Here is a 16,432-nt window from a genome sequence, read left to right as displayed (position 1 = left end):
GAATCAATTTATCTATTAGGCTAGAAAATAATAAATTGAGGCCAGAGGTCTCTTCTTAGGTAACCAAAAACCCTAAAGGAGTTTCTGGACCATCTTAAATCTGGTGTGTTCCTTCTTCCCCTGACAAGCAAAAAACAACTTTTGATTGGTGTACATTTAATGAGGAGACAGATTGAGTTCCTAATTTTTCTTGTTAGGAAATGGGGAAGGAGTTAAAGCTAAGAATAAGGTCTAATTCTAAGACTTGAGCTGCCTTTGGCTATCTTGGGCAAGGAAAGCCATCTCTTTGGTTAGATTTCTTCTCCTTGAAGACCAGGTTGTCTCAAACTAATGAGGGAATAAGGACATGAATAGTTCTCAGTAGGGTTGACTAGTTTAATAGAGTTTCTGTTTATAGAACAAACAGAAAAGCATACCTCAGGTCTTGTTCAAAGAGGCAAGAATGTGATGAGTTACCTCAGCTAGAATGGTCCAAGTGGGTTTTCACTATTAATGCTGTAATGCAGTGGTTCTCAAAGTGTGGTCTAGAAAATCCTGGGGATCTCTGAAACCCTTTTAGAGGGTCTACAAATTCAAAAATAGTTTTTATTTCCATTATGATAAATGTCTATAAATATAACCCAGATAAACAAAAACGCTTTGGAGAGATCCTCAATAATTTTTAATAGGATAAAGATACTGAAAACAAAAGTTTGAGAACCACTGCTGTAATGCATCAACTGTGACTTAGTTACTCTGATTAGGATTGTGATACAAGACAATTCCAGAGGACTCGTGAGGGAAAAAATGCTATCCACTTCCAGAGAGACAACTAATGAACTGAGTGCAAATTGAAGTATCAATTACTCACTTTTTCAAATTATATATATAATATAGATAACTAATATAGAAATATTTTTGCATGATTTCATGGTAGATTTTTTGCCTTCTCAGTAGATGGGCAAGGGGAGAGGAAGGAGAGAATTTGAATGTTAAAATTTTAAAAGATTACTATTTATTATTATTATTTATTTTAATTTAATTAATAATTTATTATTATTAAAAGATTTTAAAAGATTATTAACATCTTATAATCTAAATATTTTTATATTTATCCATCTAATAGATCTAATCTATTAATCTAGATTAATAATCTAAAATATTTTTAAATGAAAGTGCTACACTAAAGGAGGATTGTTTATTCTGATTTTTAAAGCCTTTTAAGTGATGAGGAGAAAAATATTTTGTGCCCATAGTACAGATTTATATGTGCTTGAAAACTAAGCAGTAAAAAAAGATTAGATAACAATATGAATAATAGCTATTTCCTTTCCTAGAGATTAGTCTAATCTTAGGGATGCCTAAAGAGGGGAATCCAAGTGATATTAGCTGCATCTTTGCTAACAGTAGACCTTAGGAAAACCAGGGTGATTCCAGTTTATTTCCAGGAATTTGGCTCCATTCTCAACCAAATTGTTCATGTCTTAGTCAAGCTGACTTCCTGGGGTCAAATCTCTAGTTTTGTCAAGAAAGGATACCAAATCTCATTAAGGGGATGATGGAAAGATTGCTGTGAAGCTAATGAATAAATATTTAATTATCTAGTTACAGATTCTAATCCATGTCATTCTGCAAGTTTCTTTCATGTTCCATCCCATACCCAACTCCTTTTCAAATTCAATTTTGTATTTGAAATATATTTGTTTTTTAAACCCTCATTATTTAATTATTGTAACTATCATTTATAATACTTTTAGTTTTCCAAAGTACTTTATATCTTTTATTTCAGTTGATCCTCATAACCAACTATGGGATATTGGTAGATACTGTTATTCACATTTTATAGATTTGTTTAATCTATAAACAACTAACTTCCTCATAACAAAAAGTACAGTTCGAGGCAAACATGCTTATAGAACAATATATTCTTCTTTTCTATATCTGTAGTATAATACCTCTCACATTACAATAAGGAGTCTCATCATCATTCCTGTGGAATACTAGATTCAAAGAAATTAATTGCCCTAGACTGATCAGTGGCAAAACTCAATCTAATTCTTCTTAATTCTAAGCCCAGAATTATAGCCATTTCTCTCTCTCTCACTCCCTCTCTCTCTCTCTCTCTCTCTCTCTTTCTCTCTCTCTGTCTCTCTGTCTCTCTGTCTCTCTCCCTCCTCTCTCAAAAAATTGTCCTTTGTAAAATGAAATCCTTATCGTTCAAATGAAAAATTTCTGTAATCACACATACAAGTAATTTTACTAGGTCTTTCTTTCTCTAGGAGATTTTAAACGCAGGCTTCCTCGTACACCATCAATGGGGACTATGTCATCTGCTGATGAGCTTGATGAAAGAGAACCACCATCTCCTTCTGAGATTGGTACTGTACATTGTATTTTATTTGACCCACTTTTAGTTAGCCAGATGAATTATAGCCACAGTGTATAGTGATAAATAAGATTTGAAATCTTAATAGGAAAGTGGTATTTTTTTAGCTATTTATACCAAATAATTTCAAAAGTTACATTTACAAAGGCATTTTGTACTTTACAGAAAGTTTTTTCAGAGAATTCCTATTAGGTGGTATATATAGAACATTGTCCACATTGTAGGGGTGAGGAAATGTAAGTCACTGAAGCTATGAGTTGCCCAAAGTCACACTAGTAAGTGATCGAGCTAGGTTTATATATCCCAGGGTAGGAGACTTTTCATTGTCCTTACACACTACTTTTTACTAGGCAACGATGATTTTAAAATAATGTGATAACTAGAATCCAAATGTGTCTTGACAAATATTTTAAATAAATAAACCTCAAGAATATTTTGCAAAAATAATTACTACTACATGGTGTAATGATAGACCAGAAATTCTGTTTTCATAGAATTAGTAATGCATAGCACTTGAGAGTAAAAGCAGTCTTATGTAGTGGAAACAGTTCAGAACTCTGCAGCAGTTAAGTGTGATTCCTGGTGAAAAAATTAATACAGACATGAAAATTAAAGAAAATTGAAGGAAAGCAGTTATCTTGATGACCAAGTTTATTTCATATCTGTTCATTTGATTGAACACATTACAACCTCAGGACCAAACCTGTTTTGACATCAGTTTAAGAAGATGATTTTAGATATTTCTAGAGCATTAGGAATTACTAGAGATGGAAAGAACCTTAGAGATCATTTAATTAAGTAGTAAGGAAAATAAAACTTAGAGGGGAAAAAGTCCTACATAAGATGATGCAGAATTAACAGAGGTAGTATCTGACCCTGGGTACTCTTGACTCCAAAATAGTTTCTATTTTTAGTTTCATACATTCATATAGGTCAGAATTTCCTGTCCTAAAAGTAAGTTAATGAGTCTGCCTAATTGGGCTTACAATAGATCCTGGGTTTAATGATGATGAAGATGCTGAGCTGCCAGCTTGCCTTTTTTAAGGACAAGAATAACCACATCCCTTAAACTGAAACAGAAGGAAAAGATAATTGAACTGAGAAGCGATGATTTGTGTCCTCTTAGAAAGCCAGTGTTAAGAGTAGAATTCAGTGTGCAAATGAAGAAATTGATGCATGGGTTGATCTGAAGAGCCTACAACAAATCAGCAAGACTAAGTTCCTGATTAAAAATTTTAATATTTTAATTGATTTTATTTTAAAATTATTAAGTTAGTGTGGATTAAAAATTTTTTGAGTTAAATCCATCAGATGATATTGTGACATACATATGGTTTTGTCAAAAGTATTGAAAATTGCCAAGAGATTAAGATCATCAAAAAGTTCTTTAGGATCTATCGTATGCTTTCTGTCCATTCTTTTAATAAATATTGCTTTAAAGACAACCATAATTATAGCTTAATGATTTTTTTAAAATATAGAAAACTGGCCTTACATGATAAAATTAGAAGTACTTTTGCAAATGAACTAGTAAGGAGTCTTAATTTTGTTGCTTGTTTTAATGTCTTCTATTGTTAATCTAAATTAACATTGTTGTAATATTACCATCATTTTAAAAAGATTAATTTTGAGCAATGGGATATTTTGAAGTCAAATAAATACTAATCAAGCATTTAATTTTTCTTTCAAGCCTTAAATGAACATTTAGCTGAAATTAATTCCCCCGGGCCATTTCGAAATGTAATTAAATCAAAAGCTGCTCTTAGCCACAAGTTTCGGAAACTGAGGACTCCATCCAAATGTAAGGAATGTGACAACTTAGTTATATTCCAAGGAGCAGAGTGTGTAGAGGTAAGAAATATGAGAAAATAATGCAACTTTTGTTTTTTTTTATCTTTTTAAAAGATGTACTATAATAATTGCTCATTATTTTTCATAATTTTTCAGTTATTCATTGCTGAATAATTACTGAGCAATACAAAAACATTTCAGTAAGTCAGTGGGTTTGGTCCATGATTACATCATTGTAGGTTCTCTCTTCTCTAGTTTGGATTATAATCATTTCCTCCTCATTATTCCATGTTATTATTATCCCTCCTCTCTGATTTTTTGATGCACACAGCATAAGAGCTTTTCTATCTCTTTTCTCTGTTCTTCCTAACTTAGCTTCTTTCCTGGTAATAACTGCTCTTGATGAGATCCTTTGCACATAATTCTTTGAAATAGTTATTGTACCTCTTGATGCTTGTTCTGCATTTCTATTACCCTATACATGATCTCTCAGAGAGCATGTTGTTATTTTTTATGTTGTGGAAAAACTCTTTTAGGAAGATTTTAGGAATTTGAAAGTGATACATTGTTTCCCAAATCATTCCAAATTGGTAATTTCCTTTTATTTGTTTTTGTTGTTGTTCAGTCATCTAACTGTCTTGGCTGACTGTTCATGACCCTATTTGAGATTTTCTTGGCAAAAATACAGGAATAATTTTTCATTACATTCTCTAGCTCATTTAACAGAGGAGAAAACTGAGGCATACAAGATTAAGTTGCCCAGATCCCATAGCTAGTAAATGTCTAGGCCATATTTAATGCAGGAAGGCATCTTTTTGACTCCAAGCCTGGTACTCTATTCACGGTTCCACAGAATTCAGGGGACTTCAGTAAAGGAAAGAAAAGGCAGGTTTCCAACATTCTTCCCATTAGACTTCCCATTTAATCAGTCAACAAGCATTCATTAAGTTCCTATTCAGTGCCAATCATTGTGCTAAATCTTGGTGATACAAAGAAAGGCAAATGAAAGTCTTTGTGCTTAAGAAACTCACAGTCTAATGGGAGTTAAGGGAACAGTGCTTCAATATGCAAACAATACAAGTAAGATTCACCCGGGACAAGTCACTGTTGTCTCAGAGGGGAGGCCCTGGGTTTGGAGAGAGCCGAGAAAAACTTGGCAGAAGGTGCATCTTTTGCTGAGATTTAAGGAAACCAGAGGACCGGGAGGCAGAGATAAGGAGGGAGTGAGTTGGTTGATGGAGTGTCATATGGGAGGAATGTGAAAGGGTCCAGTAGTCATGGGAGAGCAGAATAGGAGAAGGGAGTATGGTGTAAGACGACAGGAAAGATAAGTGGGGAACAGGTTATTAAGTCGTCCTTTAAAAGGATGGAGGATTTTTTGTTTGGTTCTGGAAGTAATAGGGAGATGTCATGGTTAGAAATCTTTAATCTTGAAGATCACTTTGGTAGCTGAGTCTTCAAGGAGGATGACTTGGAATGGGGGTCACCACCAGAAAGCAGTAATCCAACATTAGGTGAGAAGGACCTGCCCCAAGGTGGTGAAAGTGTCAGCATGGAAAAGGTCGCATTTAGAAAAGATGTTATGAAGGTAGCAATGACAAGCAGTGATAGATGACTGGACATGGAGGATGGGAGTGGGGGTGTGGGCTTGGGGGACTAGGAACATAATCAATAGGGAGATTGGGAAAGTGGTGAGGATTGGGAAAAGAAAAGGTTCTATTTTAGACATTTGTAAAATTTTTGCAGGCCATGGGGTTTGAGATCATGTCTCCCACCAGTTTGAGATTGTGTCTCCCACATGTGCAGTTTAAAATATCCAACCAACTTTTGGTGGTATGTGAAGTTCAGGAGAGACTGGGCTGGGTACAGAGCTTTGGAAGTCATCTGCATAGAAAGTTATATCCATGGGGGATGGATGGCAAAGTTACCAAGAAAGTCTAGGAAAAGAGAAGAGGATCCAGAATGGAAGCTTGGGAGCCTCACAATTATGGGATATAATGTGAACAATGATCTAACAAAGGAGATGGAGAAGGAATGGTCAGACAGCTGGTGGGGGAACCAGGAAGGGAGTGTATGTCTCAGAGGAAAGAGAACACCCAAAAATGAGAAGGAGCTCACAGTCTAATGAGTCATAGTGTCAAGTGTAGCAGAGAGGTCAAGGCAGCTTAGAACTGAGAAAAGGCCACCAGGCTTAACAGTTAGGAGATCATTGCACATGTTGTAGAGAAGAATTTTCAGTCAATTGATGAATTCAGAAGCTAAATTGCAAAGGGCTGAATAAATGAGAGGAGAAGAAAAAGAAAGCAATGAATGGTAGGTAACTTTTTTTCAAAGAGAGATTAAATGATAACTTGAAGGGATAGCAAGTTTATGGGTTTTTTTAAGGCTGGAAAGCAATGGACGGAGCAAGAGGGAGGTGAAATTGTTGTTCAGAGGCTGTGGGAAAGGAATACAGATGGTGGATAGAGAGGTTGAGGTAGTGAGAAGTGAGAAATGATTGACAGGGCAGTCTGCTGGAGAATATAGGATGAACAGGATCAAAGGCACATGGAGAGTGGCTAATGCTGGCAAGGAGAAACACTGCTTTCTCAGAGACTGGGGGATAGTGTAAAAGAGTTCTGAGATGAAGAAAAAGGAGAATTAATACCCTGTGACCTTAGTTTTTCAGTAAATTAGCATGAGGCAAGATCTTTAAACTGGGACAACTAGGTGGTTTATAGGAGATTTGAAGAGAGAAGAGAATGTTTGTAATAACTTGAGATATCAAACCAGTTAAACAGGTTTAAAGAATTTCGCTTGCCTGAAACAAGGCCCATGTTGAAGTTGGATAATATGTTTTCCTCCAGTTTGTCAATTCATTGGGAGTATTAGTGGAGATGGATGACCAGAGGCACTCTAGGACCGTTGTTTGGCATTGGAGGAGCAGCCATAGACTAAGGAGGTGAGAGAATCAAAAATAGATGACATTATGGTATGGAATTGGTTGTCATGAGTAATTAATTACATAAGAAAATACTTAGAAGTGTTTGGAAAAAGGATTTGGAGCTCTTCATGAGTATGAAGAATAAGCTTAGGAGTGGTGAGGCACAGAGGAGATAGAATGATAGGAAGCTTTCGTCTTGAGGAAAGTCTCGAGTTTTGTGTTCAGGAATTAGGACCCCTTCTGGTATATAACCATTCTTGGGGTAGCAGAATGAAATAGCTATTCAAGAAATTTAGTCATTGAAAGGTTAGGAATTTTCAGAGAGTATCAAAGTTGAAGTTCCCCAGCATTTAAAGACAGGAATTGGGGAGCAGAAGAGTCAAGCACTGGACTCCTTGAGGACAAAATAGTCATTACGATTTGAAAAAGGTAGCTAGACCATATTAATGCAATGAATTTTAAAACTTTACTTTAGTGATAGTAGCAAGGGAAACATCTGAAACTATCAGTGGGTGAGCAGGTGAGCAAGAAGTATATTCATTTTAAGAGATGAATTCGCCCAAATGGCTTCAAATTACCTTGGGGACACGCCCATACCTCCACCTCCATCCTCACCCCCAACTTTTAGTCAGTGATCCTGAGTACATCACCCAAGTTTTCAGTAAGTATGTAGAGGAAACTCTTTTTGAGAAGAGACTGACCTGCTTCAGTAGGAGGACTTTCCTTATCCCTTAGTACACTTCTGATCCCTACAGTAAAAATGGCAAATTTATATGATTAAGTACTTGTACTACATCTTCAATTATGGAACAAAAACCTCATAGGTAATTCATTGTTTGTCGATTGTTTAGTTTTTATTTCTTCATTTGTTCATATTTTATAGGACTCTAATACATCCACTTTATGAAACCTCCTTTCTTGTAGTGCTCCCTTGCTTGTCACAAAACGTGTTTGGAAACCTTGACTATTCAGTGTGGGCACAAGAAACTTCATGGCAAGTTACATTTATTTGGTGTGGAATTTGCTCAAGCTGCTAAAAATGCCCCTGATGGCATCCCCTTCATCATTAAGAAATGTACCTCAGAAATTGAAAACGAGCCTTGCATGTGAAGGTATATATTTTAACTTTGCTTATTTTAAATTTTAAACCATAACATAGTTTGGTGTTTAGTAAACATCAAAAAGATTTTTTAAGAGAAAACTATTTTCAGTGTTACCATTATTACATTTTCTAACAAATAGTATCTTTTTTCTAAAGTGTCATTTTGAAATATTTATTTCCTGATGAAATCATCACATTGAAGCTCTTGTACTAAAGGAAATTTTTTTTTTAATTTATTCTTTCCCTCTCTTTTAAGGGCATCTACCGTGTGAATGGAGCTAAAAACAGAGTTGAAAAACTCTGCCAATCCTTTGAAAATGGAACGGATTTAGTAGAACTTTCAGAATTCTCTGCACATGATATCAGCAATGTTCTTAAATTATATCTTCGTAAGGTAAAGAGACTTTTCTTGACATTTGCCGTTAAATTGAAGCAAGAATCTGTTTGTCCTTGTTATCTATCAGGGAAACTATTCTTTTAATGTTCTTTACAGTAACTCTTTAGCACTGGAATCACTTTTTGCTGGTACAATATATTGTCTATACAAAATAACATTGAGCACTTGAAAGTCAACAGCCCAGCTCATCAACAACAGTGAATTATAAGAACTGCCAGCAATTAAGAATGAATGATTCCTAGAAAACTTAAATCTGAGGATCTGGAATCAAGATTGTCATTGAACTATCATTGTAATCAGATTCTGCCTCCACTTCTTTCTCTGGCTGGGACCATGGCCAAATCATTTTACCTTTATTTAGGCTTCATTTTTCTCCTCAGCAAATTGAGGGGCTTGGACTAAATAATTCTTAGATTAGCTGTGGTTGGTGCTACAGAGATTAGAGTGTCTAGGACTACTATCAGGAAAATCTAGTTTGAATTCAGCCTCAGACACTTGGTTGTGTGACTCCGGGCAAACTACTTAATCTCTTCCTACCTCAGTTTCTTAACTGTAAGATGGGAATAATAATGATAGCACTTACTGTCCAGATTTATGAGAATCAAATGAGATCATCTTTGTCAAAAGAGATGAGTAAAGTGCCTGACACAAAGTAGGTCTTCATGCTTATTCCCTCATTCTCCCTCCCAGATCCTTTGATCTATATGAATATCTAAAGTAATTCCCCAGCAAAGGCAAATAGTTCATTGAGGGAAGCTATACTGAGTATTTGAAAGAAGATGGTAATTTGCATTATCTACAATATTTGGAGTTTAGAGAACCAACATTTCACTGTAATTTTTATTATTTTTCTTAATAGTGTTTTAATTTTCCAATGTAATTTTTATTAGTTAGCCAAAGAATCCACAGTGCTCAAAATGCCTGTGGGTCAATAGATAGAAGAAAATTTTATGCACAAGATAAATAATGCTTTTGAGGAAGCTTTTTCTCTTGGCTCCTGTGGAATTTGAATTTTGTTTTCAGTTAGCTAAATAAGATATGTTAGTTGCAAAACCAGGTTGTGTTCCCTGATCCCCTGTTTCCCAGTGTATTCCATTAGTATTTCCACTGGAAAAACCATTCTCTCTCATTCTTCAGTTTCTACACAATAAGACTCTCTAGGCTTTCTTTTCCATTCTTTACACACCTCAGTGAGATAAATTCTTAAGCCAAAATGAGATGAGGCTTCAGTGTATTTATTGAGATTCTACTTGCCCTTCAAGTCACCACTTGCGTGCCCCTGTGATTCCTCTAATCTCCTACTTGCAACCTAACTCTTCCAGTCCTTTGCCTTTTTCAGAAGGCACTTAGTATGTTCTCCCATTTATTATAATCCTTTGTGAAGCCAGATTAGCTATTCCCTTGTCCCTCCTTGCATCCTTGTAGTAGAGAAGAAACCCTGAAAGATCAGAGCCTTTTTTTAAAATTCCCACAGCATGTGACCCAATACTTTGTCCATTAAATGCTTGTTGAATGAGTTAGGGTTAAAACAGAAATTGGCTTTAATCTCGCTAAAGAAAAAATGCTATGACACCAATGGAAATGTTTTGAAGAATTGCACATGCTTAACCTATAAAGGATTGCTCATCATCTTGAGGTGGGGGGGAAGAAAGGAAGAAAAATTTGGAACACAAAGTTTTGCAAAAGGGAATATAGAAAATATTTGGAAAAATAAAATACCATTAGATTTTTAAAATGCTAGACTAAGCAAACAAGGTATGGTGATGAACAAGAAGGAAAAAAAGATAGCATAATGTACAGGCTGACATTCTTAATATGGTCTTTATTCCTTCTAGTTACCAGAACCCTTATTTTTGTTTCACCTTTATGATGAGCTTATTGGCCTTGCCAAAGAAAGCCAGAATGTAAATGAAGACTCAAAACAGGCAGGCCCTGAAGCTGTAAATGCTGAACTAAATAAAGTCCTGAAGAAAATCAAAGCTCTTCTAAAAAAACTTCCAGGACCAAACTATAACACTATCGAGTACCTTATTGGCCATCTTAATAGGTAAGAGCTTTACCTTAAAAAATAACTCCTTCCTTGTGAATATTAACTGTTTTATTGTATATTCTGTGGAAGTAGGTGTAGCGGCTGTCTTGTTTTGGCTTCAGTTCCTACAGAGGAGCAACCTGAAGCAGTAGAAATAACCATGGATTTAGAGTCACCTTTTTAATCTAATCATTTGGGGAAAAAACCACAATTGCTTCCCCTTCCTCATTATAATTCTTACTGGTATAATGTTGCTACCTGAGGAGGTAGTGAAAAAGGATATCTGAATCCAGCTTCATCGTTGTAAATCTTTCCCAATTTCTTATGTAAAAAAAAACCAGACATGAATGTTCCCCTTCCCTGTTTTTCTCTTCAGGGTGGTCCAAAAGTCTGAAGAAAATAAGATGCCAGCCAGTAATCTGGGGATAATATTTGGGCCAACTCTGATCAGGCCTCAGCAGACGGATGCTAAGGTTTCCCTTTCCTCTCTGGTGGATTGCACTCATCAGGCTCGATTCGTGGAGCTTCTTATAGCTAATTATGAGAAGATTTTTGATGTATGCTTGCTGCCACTTTCAGCTTCTACCAGTGAAAGCCCCACCTTCAAGCTCCAAAAGCTGGAGTCATGTTTGGCTTCAGAAGAAGTGAGTGGTGTCAATTGTTGCCTTGTGGAGTTTGCATGAATGAATTTCAGCTCTTTGACCCATTTCATCTATAGTGTACATTTACATTTTTAACCTATTTTTTTAAATCCTCTTATATCAACAGGGCATCCCGCTTTCCCATAACGAGAGTGTAATTTCAGAAACAGCCACATCATTTGGAGGACTACATGACAATAAAAATGCACTAGAAGAAGCCAATGCAAATGCAGTAGGTGAGTATTTGCAAAACACTATGGCTGGATGGTAGTGTCCATGGTGGGAAGGAATATATAAGACGACTTGGGAAGATAGAAAGGGGGCACATCATAAGGATCTCTTACTGCTAGAAAAGTGATTTTAGATTTATTCTTAGAAGATGGAAAGGAGTCACTTGTGGTTTTTTGCCATCTTGATCTTTCTGTTGAGGAGCATTTGAGTTTCAGTCTATCTCAGTCCTCCCTTGCCTGGGGCTCCCAGAACCCCAGCAGGCTCCAGCCAGGGCATGACCAGAGCAGGCTAAAGCAGCTCTCCTCTCCCTCCACATAGAGTGCTGGACTTGAAATCCAGAAATCCTGAGTTCAGATCCTAATTAAGACACAAATTCTGCTATGTCCTCTGGGCAAGTAATTTCACTTCTCTGTGCTTCTGTTGCCTCTTTGGATAATTGGGAGATAAGTTAAGCACTTAACTTCTCAAGGTCATTGTAAGGCTCAAATGAAATACTTGTAAAGTCCTTTGCAAACCTGAGAGTACTATATAAATGATAACTATATTGTTACTGTTATATTTGTGTCTTATAAACTGTAACATTTCAACAAATACTTTTTAAGTATTTGTTACATGCCAGGCACTGGGGATACAAGTGTCCTTCCCACATGACCGGGGATTTAGGGGTGCAGTGCCCCTGTGATCTGAAAAATCTGTATAAAATTTTTGGCCCTTTCTTTTACCAGGAAAATCTTGATTTTTTAAAAATGAGATATTTATAAGGTATAAATACCTTATATATAAGAAGGTACCTTACTGTACCTTCTGTACAGTACTGTACTGTATTGTCTGTGGCTTCCTTAAAACTTCCCAATAATTCACATTTAATTTCTTATATACACTATATATATATATATATATATATATATATAGAGAGAGAGAGAGAGAGAGAGAGAGAGAGAGAGAGAGAGTAACTATATAAAGCATAAACCAGTCCCCACATATGTAGTTTACATTCTCACTGGGGTAGATAAAGTAACTTTACAGAGAGTTACAGTGTATTGCAACATTAGATGTGGGATGAAAAGGAAAAAGATGAACAGCTAAGTGGTCACTAACCTAGTTTTTAGAGTTTGCCTCTTATTGAGAAATGTATGTCCAGCTAAGCAACTCCCAAGAGTAATCTTGACAAAAGTATTAGCAGTAGTAATGGTGGTAGTAGCAATAGCTGCAATAGTAGTGGTGGTGGTAGTAGTGGTAGAAGCAGTAGTAGGAGTGGAGAGTGGTGGTAGTACTCATAATGAGTAGTAGGGGTAATATAGTAGCTGTAATAGTTGTAGTGGTAATGATAATAGAAGTGGTAGCAGTCAGTTGGAGTAGTAGTGATTGTAGAAGTTATTAGTAGTAGTGGTAGTTGGTTTTGGCACTGGGTAGTAGTTGTGGTGGTGGTGGTAATGGTGGTAATAGTCACAGTAGTAGGTAGGAGAGAGGCAGAGGAGGAGGACAGTCTGGAATCTTCTTAAGCTCAGTGGTTAAATTCCATTTTTGTTAAGAATGAATGGGGAAGAATTCACTGTTCTTAATGTAACCATTGTTGCCCCTATCTCTGTTGCCCTTTATCTCTTGCATTCCAGTACAGTTGTAGAGATGTTGATATTTTTCTACCTTATGACTTTCCTATCTCCTCTTCCCTTTCTCCTAGAAACTGTGACTCCTACTTGTAGAAATTCTTCTTTTAGAGGTTTAAACAGCTAGGCACTAAAAGAATTAGACTGATTAACAAGTGATGGAGTGCACCAAAATCTTCACAGTTCTCTCTTTTTATCACTTCTGAAAAAGCCCCACATAGTTGCTAGGTACTGGAGTTCTTGAACATTTTACTGTTGCTATACCTGCTTGCTTTCTCTAATTAAATTATATAATACATGGTTACATTATTAGAAAATTATATTACTCCATCTAAACATTTCTGTTTTAAGCAAAAGGAAGTGGAAAGTATTAAATTATGTTTGAATTCAGTACAGCTGAAGTGGATTAAGTAGGTTAAGCAAGTCACGGTCTGGTTTAAGGACTTTTATATAGTGTGTCACTAAAATATATTCTGCAGTAAGTTTTTTTTTTTATTGAAACAGAATGGTAGTAAGAAAGCCTACAATATTTTTCCCCCAAGGAAATGAAACCTAACAAATGGTCAATTTTCCAGAAAAGGTAAATTGTGTCAGGTAAGAGAAGTAATAAGTTCATTCTTCCTATGTAGCTTCTCTTCAGGAATAAGCTTATGTGATATTTGTGAATCTATCTTTTTTCTTTGAACATAATTGGATGTCCATGTAATTTAATATGTTCATATTTAGAGTGTATGAAAATGGAAGATTAATGTCCAGTTATTACTTCTTTCAGAAAATGCCATGTCTTCAGTTTTTGATGAGATTGAAATCCATCCCTTGAAGAACAAAGATCATTTTGAAGCTGACAGTCATTCAAATATAAAATGTAATCAAATAACTTTGAGAACACCAAGGATAAAGACATCAGTTAGACCCGTGAGTCTGCCTGGAGATCAGTTCCTTCTTCCAAACTTTTTAAATGAGAACAGTTCCAAAAACATAAGAACTGTAAATTCAGATAAATTTGGTAAGAGTTCAACCACTGAAGAAACGTCTGAAACAAAATCTTTTCCTAACTCATCCTCTAGACTTTGCTGTTATGACCCCAAAACTTGGGACAAACAAGTTAGACAATATGATAATATGAATACAAGGACTGCAGTTATCATGCCCAATACACTCCAAGAAAACAGAGAACTAGACAGTGGTACAAATTGTGTTTTATCTTTCATCTCCGATAAAGCTCGATCCAGTGCCATGCACCTCAGCCAGCCAGACATGGTACCAGTCACGGTGCCTAGAATAACAGAAGAAGGATGCTCTTCAAATTCTCATCCTCTTCCTGTTTTCAGGGCACGGAGAACTCTGCAGCCCCCACCAGGGACATTTTATATGCCACATCCTAACAATAAGGTAAAAGGAAATGAGGAAAGTTTTTCAGAAACTCATACAGCAGCACCTATTAGTGTCAATCAGGAAAATACTGTGAATTTTGTTGTCAACTCAGATTCACCTAGACGGCAGGTAAATCAACCCAAAGTTAGCCCTGAAGAACTTCGTCCATCTGATGTGAAACCAGTGTGCCAGAGACTAAGACCAAAACGGATTCAAGAACTAGAGCAAAGAGAAGCACAGTTTGTGTAGAATTGCCAAATCTTGGTGGGCAAGAGGGAATTGTTTGTTTGGTTGAGAAATAGGATAATAGGAATGTTGTAGGAAGTCTATTCATAATTGGGTAAAAAGCAAAGTTTGAGTATCTTCATTGGGACCATTTTGTGCCATATTTGAGTTATTTTTATAATCATTTTTAAAGTTATGCTAGAAGGGTATTATGAACTAAAATGAAGTTGACTTATTTTTTACTTTAATAAGTTGTTTTCTTTGGGGGGGTTTGAAGCACAATTTGTCTAGGGTTGCCAAATGTTGCATTTTATTTTTCCTTTGGTTGAGAGAAAGGATACTAGGAATGTTGTAGAAGTCTATTCTTAATAAGGTAGTAAGGAAAGGTTGAGTCTGTATTCATTGGGACCACTTTGTGCCATATTTGAATAATTTTTATAGGCATTATTTAAAAAATTAGGCTGGAAGGGTAGAATGAACCAAAATGAAGTTGACTTTTTTCCTTAGTTTCGTAAATTGTTTTTTTAATATTTTATTTAAATGTATCCAATAAAATGCAGTTCTTGAGCTAATTAGGTGCAATTGTGAAAGCTTCAGTTTCTGAAGTGGATCTTAAGTGCTTATTCATATGGGGGGAAAATAGTATTTCCCTATGTGAAGCTGAAAACTTTTCAGTACAAATTATGTGGTTTTACAAGTCTGACAAATTAAATTCTTGTGTTTTTTTTTTTATAAAAGTTTGTTTTTCAATCTGTGCAATTTCAGGTTTTTTTCCTTAATAGATTATCTAATGGCCAAACTGGCTTATCACTGTATTATATGTATTTTTATGCTTATGTTTTCATTTGTTGGCAATTTTTAATGTGTTGTCATTTTAATTGTACCAAGAAGATGCACTTAGTGAGCTGCGGAAGTGGAAGGGGTAATAGTATGTATTTGGTGGAGGGCAGAAAATCATCAAAATGAAGAAGCATGGTCCCACATAATTGAGAGGTATAACTTCTCCCAGACTTTGTTTTAGGAGGATCTTTTTGAGAGTAGTCTAGCAGAGACTCCACCAAGGTGAAGAAGCATATCTCCAGAAATTGAAGCTAAGTGCAATACCTTCTCCGTGGCATGTTCTTTTTAGTCTCTTCAGATGGAGCAGCAGCATTGACCTGTTGGGATTGGGAATGGTACTAGAATTCCCAATTTTTAAAGTCAGTGACTCTCCGGTTTGTTGTATTTTTCTCAGTTTGTCGAAACTTGAGTACAGAATATGGGTCAAAATAAACAGAATGCCCTCATTTAGTATATGCATCTGATATACCCTTTATATTAGATGTTTATGCAATCATGTTACCTAAACACAATAAATATGACTTTTTAACCTATTTTTAAACTCATGTTTTTTTTTAAGTTAATTTATTTTGATGACTTGTCACTTTTGAATTTAGGGATTTGGGGACTGCATTAAATGAATCATGCCTTTCTGGAATATAACATGGGGGAGAAATGAAGGAGTTTTTGTTTATAAAAATTTTTGTTAATTTGAATCTGATATTTCATCTATTTTGAGAGTTCTATTCCAGATAGAAATTGCTACCAGGGATATAGATCAGCACCTTATTTGTAGCTATTTATACCAAGAAGTTAAATAATCTGCCCCCAGACTGCTACTCGTATAAATTTTCATTGCTCTAAGACACTGGTCCCTTTATCTTTTAGGCCATACCGACTTCTGATTTTGTATTAAAAGGCATTTTAT

General features: G+C 35.7%; 1 protein-coding gene across 1 annotated transcript in view; it reads left to right on the top strand.

The window, feature by feature from the left end:
* The window catches only part of ARHGAP29 (Rho GTPase activating protein 29), a 71,420-nt gene extending 56,346 nt beyond the window's left edge, over positions 1 to 15,074 (top strand). The window contains 9 exon segments of the mRNA XM_023503390.2: positions 2,259 to 2,357; positions 4,056 to 4,216; positions 8,004 to 8,169; positions 8,172 to 8,191; positions 8,438 to 8,575; positions 10,414 to 10,625; positions 10,984 to 11,251; positions 11,376 to 11,484; positions 13,859 to 15,074. Of these exon segments, the coding sequence (XP_023359158.2) occupies positions 2,259 to 2,357; positions 4,056 to 4,216; positions 8,004 to 8,169; positions 8,172 to 8,191; positions 8,438 to 8,575; positions 10,414 to 10,625; positions 10,984 to 11,251; positions 11,376 to 11,484; positions 13,859 to 14,709 (2,024 nt within the window). The 3' untranslated portion in view covers positions 14,710 to 15,074.
* The last annotated feature ends 1,358 nt before the right edge of the window (positions 15,075 to 16,432 follow it).

This window comes from Sarcophilus harrisii, chromosome 4, assembly GCF_902635505.1.
Source record: "Sarcophilus harrisii chromosome 4, mSarHar1.11, whole genome shotgun sequence".
Taxonomy (NCBI): domain Eukaryota; kingdom Metazoa; phylum Chordata; class Mammalia; order Dasyuromorphia; family Dasyuridae; genus Sarcophilus; species Sarcophilus harrisii.
The sequence above is the reverse complement of the archived record's forward strand: the minus strand, read 5'-3'. Positions and strand labels throughout refer to the sequence as shown.